The 7,827-nt window shown below is 40.6% G+C and overlaps 1 gene segment (V, D, J or C); it reads right to left on the reverse strand.

Moving 5' to 3' along the window:
- Window positions 1-6,582: 6,582 nt before the first annotated feature.
- LOC109564222 (T cell receptor delta variable 1-like) lies at window positions 6,583-7,238 on the reverse strand. The segment is given in 2 exon segments: window positions 6,583-6,929; window positions 7,146-7,238. Coding segments are annotated over 2 exon segments (378 nt in total).
- Between the last annotated feature and the right edge of the window lie 589 nt (window positions 7,239-7,827).

The raw sequence follows: 7,827 nt of genomic DNA on the forward strand, positions 1-7,827 counted from the left end.
CCCCATAAAGTCACATGCAAAGAGACCTGACCCCACTCTTTCAGCAAAGAGAAACTGAAAGTTTCTGAGAACTTTCAGAAATCAGTTTCCTCATTGTGGACTGCTGCTATTCAACTTGAGAGAGATTGGGATGGCAACCCATGGGAGGAAAAGCACTTTGGTTAGAAATTTTTTATATAAAATTTCCATTTAAAAATTTAAAACTTTCAAATGGAAAGAAACAAAAAGTCCTTCTAAGCTTTGCTTAATGGTGAAACTATTATTATTTGGTCTTGCTTGACTGTTTTCCTCTCCTTCTGCATTTTTTTCTGATTAAGTTTATTCTTTGAAATTCAGGGAAAGCCCAAGAGGCTAATGGTTTTCTATGCACAAGAAGCAACAGAGTTTGGGTATTGGGAATCTGTTTCAGAAAGACCCTATAGAATCCTGCTGGGTTTCATATTGTGTGTGTGTGTGTGTGTGTGTGTGTGTGTGTGTGTGTGTTTGGCCTCTTGTGTGCCAAGCAGGGTTCAGGTTTGGAGGATGCTGTAGTAAAGAGATATTAAATGCCTACAGTTCAGTAGGAAGAGAGAAAAATTAAATGAATGCTGTTTTTTTTTTTTTTTAGAAAAAATAATTTTAAACAGAAATAAGTACTATAAACACAATACAATACTGTATTAAGACAGAGTTACTCTTGGGATGAGGAAGGGCATCTGCTCTAAGTGGAGGGGAGGCTCCACTCTGATACTTACCATGCAACACCAGGAAAAATACTGAACCCCCTTCAAGTTCAATTTCCTTTCCTGTAAGTACTCAGTGTCTTTCTGCTGGGCACTGGACTCAGCACTGGCACTTATTATCTCATTCATTTCTCATGAGAACTCTGCATGGTAGATTCTATCAATCAATTGATTGATAGATATTGATATTCTATCAATATCTAACATTGTAGATATGTGAACACTAAAGCAAAAAACCATTAAGTCATTTTCCCAAGATACTCAACTAATGAGTGGTAGATCTAGAAATACTAACCAAGTCTTCGGTCTCAAGCACTTTGTAACATTGCCTGCCTAAAGGTGAATTGATCCAACCTTGAAGTGTTCCAATAAGAATTAAGTAGGAACAAACATTCAAATCACCCAACATAATACCTTCCCTAACTTAAATATTCAATCAGCTGCAGCAATGAGCAAAATCTTGGGGGTAGGGTTGGGAGACAGAATCTGAAATTGCAGAATAATCTATCCACAAGATAAAGGTCAATATTTTTCTGGGATATGTATGAGTGAATGTGTGCTCATTCATGAATGACTCTGCAACCTATGGACTATGGTCTACCAGGCTCTTCTGTTCATGGGATTTTCCAGCAAGAATACTGCAGCAGGTTGCTATTTCCTACTGCAAGGTATATTGTCACCCTGCTTATTTAACTTCTATGCAGAGTACATCATGAGAAACGCTGGGCTGGATGAAGCACAAGCTGGAATCAAGATTGCCGGGAGAAATATCAATAACCTCAGATATGCAGATGACACCACCCTTATGGTACAAAGTGAAGAAGAACTAAAGATAGTGAAAAAGTTGGCTTAAAGCTCAACATTCAGAAAACTAAGATCATAGCATCCGGTCCCTTCACTTCATGGCAAATAGATGGGGAAACAGTGGAAAGAGTGGCTGACTTTATTTTTTGGGGCTCCAAAATCACTGCAGATGGTGATTAAAGCCATGAAATTAAAAGATGTTTACTCTTTATGACCAACTTAGACAGCATATTAAAAAGCAGAGACATTACTTTGCCAACAAAGGTTCGTCTAGTCAAGGCTATGGTTTTTCTTGTTGTCATGTATGTATGAAGAAAGCTGAGTGCCGAAGAATTGATGCTTTTGAACTGTGGTGTTGGAGAAGACTCTTGAGAGTCCCTTGGACTGCAAGGAGATCCAACCAGTCCATCCCAAAGGAGGTAGTCCTGGGTGTTCATTGGAAGGACTGACATTAAAGCTGAAACTCCAGTACTTTGGCTACCTCTTGCGAAGAGCTGACTCATTTGAAAAGATCTTGATGCTGGGAAAGATTGAGGGCAGGAGGAAAAGGGGCCAACAGAGGATAGATAGTTGGATGGCATCACCGACTCAGTGGACGTTGGTTTGGGTGAACTCTGGTTGTTGGTGATGGACAGGGAGGCCTGGCGTGCTGCAGTTCATGGGGCCACAAAGAGTTGGACATGATTGAGTGACTGAACTGAACTGAACTCCAGGGGATCTTCTATAACGAAGGATCAAACCGGCATCTTTTGTGGCTCCTGCATTTCCAGGCAGGTTCTTTACCAGCTCAGCCACCAGGGGAGCCCTTTCTGACGTATATGTAGTAGTTTACCTGGCAGATTTCATGTGTTATCATAAGTGTCCATGTCTATCATGTTCTTCTTACTATAAATGAGAAATTAATTCATTAGGGTGTTATTTTGAGAGATTGGGTGCCATAATATAAACTGGAATGAGTATACCAAGCAGTGTTTTCTGCAATTGTTAATTTTTTTCCCATTATTGACTCTTGTTCTCACTTCGCTAGATATTTCTATACTACAAGAAAAGACAGAGCAGTACATACAATTTTACTTTCAGAGAGGAAACTCCCATCTTGTGCAACAATTCCAAGCTTTCTTTTCAAGGTAGTCTCTTACTCTCCAGCCATAATCAGGCCATGTGCTGTATTTGTCATTTGAAGTCAATCACTTTCACATCTGGCAGGCAAAAGAAGAAGAAAAAAAAACAGCCAGTTTTGTTGAATGCTCTTTCTCCCCATTTCTGCATAGGGAAGTTTACTGAATGGTTCAGCAATGACAGCTCCCATTGTGATTATGCTTTTGCTGGCCAAATTTTTGGTTTTCTCTGCCACCAAAGCCAAATAAAAAGGACAGAGACAGAATTGGAGGAAATAGAAAGGTGGCTTTAAGAATACTGATGTAGGTTGCCATTCCCTTCTCCAGGGGATCTTCCTGACCCAAGGATCAAACCTGTGGATTCTTTACCATCTGAGCCACAAGGCCAGGGCTCACAGTCAGGAGTCAAGGTGATAATAGGATCTTGATTTCTTCCTCTTGCATTGTTTCCAAGATAGTCATAGCCTGGCATCTATGACCCAGCAATTGTCTGGCAGTTAGGTGGCTCTGAGGCCTTCTTTCTGATCTGTAACTACAAAGGGAAGGGTGTTGTAAGGGAAAACACTAGATAGCAGACATATTTAGCATAGAGACAAAGGAGACAGTGTGAATCGCAGCTCCTGCAGAGTTAGGGAGCAGTAAAGCAAACTTACAGATATGCAGAGTTAGGAGCAGTTAAGGCGAAACAAAACAAAAACAACTAGGAATGTTCACACCTTTCCCTATTGAAACTTCAGGGAATCTCTATCAGGGCTTCCCTGGTAGCTCAGTTGATAAAGAATCCACCTGCAATGCAGGGGACCCCGGTTCACCTCCTGGTTTGGGAAGATCCGCTGGAGAAGGGACAGGCTACCCACACCAGTAGGGACAGGCTACCCACTCCAGTATTCTGCCCTGGAGAATTCCATAGTCCATGAGGTTGCAAAGAATCGGACATGACTGAGCAACTTTCACTTCACTTCAGGAATGTTCAGGCCTGCTATCTGTTCTTTTTATCTTCTTTGGTCCCAGGAAAGGGAAAGAAAAAAACCTCATTTCTCTTTTTTTATTTTTCACTGCAACAGGCTTCCTCGGAGTTTAACCCATGATCACTGGAGGGGAGCAGAGAGGCCAGTGTAAGCATCATAAGATATTTGAGCAGGACACCAGCTGGCAGAGCTTTAGCTTTCATTCTTGATTCATGCAGTGTGTTACAGCCTGATTCTCAGAGGGGGAAAAAAAATAGAAAGATTTAGATAAAAGATTCATTTTCATGTTCATAAGAAGCTAGTTTGAAAGTATTATTTGTTTGCTTCCTTTTAACACTTTAAAAATGCTTTCCCTTGGTGACTTCTATTGCATCTGATATGAAATCAAGCATCATTCTTAATGATATTTCCCAGAATACAGTATCTCAATTTTCCATATTTATTGGCAAGATTATTTCCACTTAAATAGACCATAGGATTTGCCTTCAATACCCTTTGAACTTCTGTCAAAACCACAGTGGTGGGCTTGCAGAATGTCTTATTCACCTTGATGACTTTCCACATAGCATTGCTCCTGTGTAAGGAGCTTGTTTTATAGGAAGTCAAGGTGGAAGTGAGTGAAGGTGCTTGTTATGAGCAAAAATGTTATGGAATGGGTAATGGAAAAGGTAGTTATAAATACTACCAGCAATCGTGTGGTCATTTGCAGTAACAAAAACTGTAATAGTCAGAAATGGAGTATTTCCTGCCATATCAGTAAACAAGGATGTCACAGTCATCAGCACCTGCAGCCCAGTGCGAGCTCCTGAGCCTAAGGGCACTCAGGAAGGAGAAGAATATCTGTGATCTAACAACCATCAGAACTGCAGTCACTCCCTACCATGAGACTAAAGGAGCTCAGGATGTAAGAAACACAGATACTGGCCCCAAGATAGCTGAGGTGAATAGTAAAAGAATGACTTCAGTGAGCCCAGACTCTTGCATCTCCCCATGCATAGAAGTGTGCTAGACTCCTTAACTTGCGCTTAGTCGCTCAGTCATGTCTGACTCTTTGCAACCCCATGGACTGTAGACTGCTAGGTTCCTCTGTACATGGGGATTCTCCAGGCAAGAATACTGGAGTGGATTGCCATGCCCTCCTCCAGGGAATCTTCCCAACCTAGGAATCAAACCCAGGTCTCCCTCATTGCAAGCAGATTCTTGACTGTCTGAGCCACGAGGGAAGTCCATCCTTAACTTGAGATATCTGTTTTTCTTTAATTAAAAATAATCTTTTGATGTTCCGACTACCTGCACTTTGTTGCAAAACTTCTATACCACCTGGCTCCTCTGCTCACCTCCTTGGAGCAGTTCTTTCAGGTTTACTTGAGATGCTATCTCCCAGGCTTGAAGTCCTAAAAATTCCCACCAGATAGAATGTAACTCTCAACTTCTGGTTGTGAATATTTTTTAAGTTGACAGTAGTTATGACAATCTCTTTTTCAGTTTGATATGAATATGTTTATGTATAGAGTAACCATTTTTAAATCTCTCCCCCACTTGCCTGCCTATAGAAACATATGATGTGCAAAATACAAGTTAACGTTGAATCGATTGTATCTCAGTAGTTAAGATGCAGGATACAATGGGACAGTGTGGGTGAGGTATAAAAGGAAAGAACACCACCCAATGGATAAGTGAACTTAATATCCCTTGAAGAGGGTGTGGTAATGCACTCCAGTATTCTTGCCTGGAGAATCCCATGGACAGAGGAGCCTGGTGGGCTACAGTACATAGGGTCATGAAGAGTCGGATGTGGCTGAAGCAACTTAGTACACATGCACAGACCTGGTATACTCTTTTCAGGAGAAGTTTATATTGATTATGGTCAAATGGGGAATAATAATCGTATTAACAAGAAGCATAGTTTTGCTGTTTTCTTTATTTGAAAGTGTGTTGTTAAAAGAAGTATAGATGGATGACCAGTTGACATAGAAGGTACTGGAATAGCTTTGTAGTGTCTCTACTAGCTGGAAATCTATGACTCGGAATTTGTTTCTCTGTATTGTTCTGGGTTAGGGTTGTCCATAAAAAAGATTGTGCAAGGTTTAGAAGGTAGTTGTTATAAAGTAGCCACATTTTTTTATGCCCTGCTGGTTGGTGCAGGGCTCCAGTCACTGTGCAACTCACACGTGTTGCTGCTGATCTGCTAGCTCATCTTATTGTTGACTTACAACTCCTTAACCTCCAACCAGATCTCCTCCTCATCATCTCTCTGTCTTGGGCCAATGTGCATGTAGCATGGTGATAAATATCCACTTCTCCTAAAGATCACCCACTACAGTGAGACTGAAGGAGGTGAGAGACAGACAAGTTTTTAGTGTGTCTTTGTGGGTTCCAGTCGTCCTCATGGGTTCTAGTATGTCCTTAAATGCCAGTTTTCTCATGCTTTTGTCCATATCCAATTTCCATATCCAATTTCCAAATGAGACTCTAGTTGATTTAAAGTAAATTCAGGCTCAGCACAAGATGCAAAGGTAACAGCTTTGTATAAACTCCTCCACCAACTCTAGCAATTGCCTGAGAATTCTGTTCCTTAAAATGAGTTTCTTATTCTGTATTGCTGGGGTTCTACTTTTCTGATTGTACCCTAACAGACACAAAACCTAAGAAGAAAAGATTAAGAAAATTATATTCATGACCATTTCGGAAAATTAAACCCAGATTTATAATGTGAGATTTTTTTAGATGCAGTTGCCACATTAAATTATTACAGGGCAAGTTTTCAAATTTAGACAACTTTGCACATGTTCTGTATGATTGATATAAAATTTAAAAAATCAAGACTGAGAGTTAGTCTGGACATCTGTTCCTAGTGACTTAAAAGGAGCTTCCAGACCACAGATTAAGCAACCACACAACTACCATTTCTGGTCTGGGATCTGCAGGTGCATATTTCAGCTGGAGTTCTGCAGCAGGGAAGCTCTGTTTTATTAAACTCTGGGGTTTTTATTTAGCTATTCCCATTACTTCAAGCACTGTGAGCTCCCAGAGAGCACAGAAATACTTGGCAGAATCTTCCAGCTGTAAGTCTGAAATGGTGAGGCTGATGGATTTACGAGCTTTCTGGAAATTTACAGAGTAGCGGCCATGCCTTTCATTCTGGCCAGAATGACCAATAAGGTAAATCATCTCTCCATTGGGAAGCAGCTTGTACCAAAACATGTAGTGATAAGAGCTCCAGGTTGTTGCATACCGACAGTTCAGAGTGACTGACTGTCCCAGTTGACTGGATATGTCTGGCTGGTCTTGAATAACTGTCTGCGCCATTCCAGATCCTGTGGGGAAAAAATCAGCAGACAGAGCTGAAGTAATGAACAAAATAATGTAGGAATTAGACTAATTTGGGACCGAAAGAAAACCCAAATTGAAATCATAATAAGTATGCTTTTCTCCAACCCTCCTTTCCTCCCCAAGTCACTGTGAAGCACCACGCGCCTGTGTGCAGTCCTTTCACCCTGAACACTCGCACCCATGTTTGGAAGCATCCATACCAGAGAAGGTGAAGGCCAGGAGCACCCAGAGCAGGTTGGAGAACGGCATGAGGCATGGATTTCCCTGCACAAATGTGCTCAGTTCTGCCTCAAGCTGAGAGTTCAGTGTCTTTGAGTGCCTGGCAGCTCATATACATACTACCCAGTACCTGTGTGACTCCCCACAACAGGAAATGGGGGCTGTCATGTTCATAGACCACATATGTGGTCTGTGCACATATGGCAACAAAGTCTGGCTCACCACAACTTTATTTTGTCTTCTTGTCTTTTCCTGGTAATTTGAGTTAGGCAGATCCTGAAAAGGAGTATGGAAAGAAACAATTAGTATTAAAGGTATGAGCTGAGGGGAACAGAATTTTAAACAAGTTGACAAATGTTGATAATTATTCAGTAAAATAATTTTACCAGCTCATTTAAGATAGAGTTTAGCATAGGCTATGAACTCTTTTTGTAACTTACTTACTGGTCATTCGGTTAGCCTATACTTACCTTTCCTCCATTCAGAAACAACGACTTTTTTTAAAACCCACAGATTTTCAGCTTTCTTGGTGAAAAGCTATCTTATCCAAAATAATTAACTTATCTTTTTTTTTCCTTAACTGGATTTTAGGGCTCTATTTAGATTTTTTAGTAAATAAAATTACTTTAACATGAAATGAAGAAACATCAGTTCTTCTGATTT

The sequence above is a fragment of the Bos indicus genome, chromosome 10 (genome assembly GCF_029378745.1).
Source record: "Bos indicus isolate NIAB-ARS_2022 breed Sahiwal x Tharparkar chromosome 10, NIAB-ARS_B.indTharparkar_mat_pri_1.0, whole genome shotgun sequence".
Lineage (NCBI taxonomy): Eukaryota > Metazoa > Chordata > Mammalia > Artiodactyla > Bovidae > Bos > Bos indicus.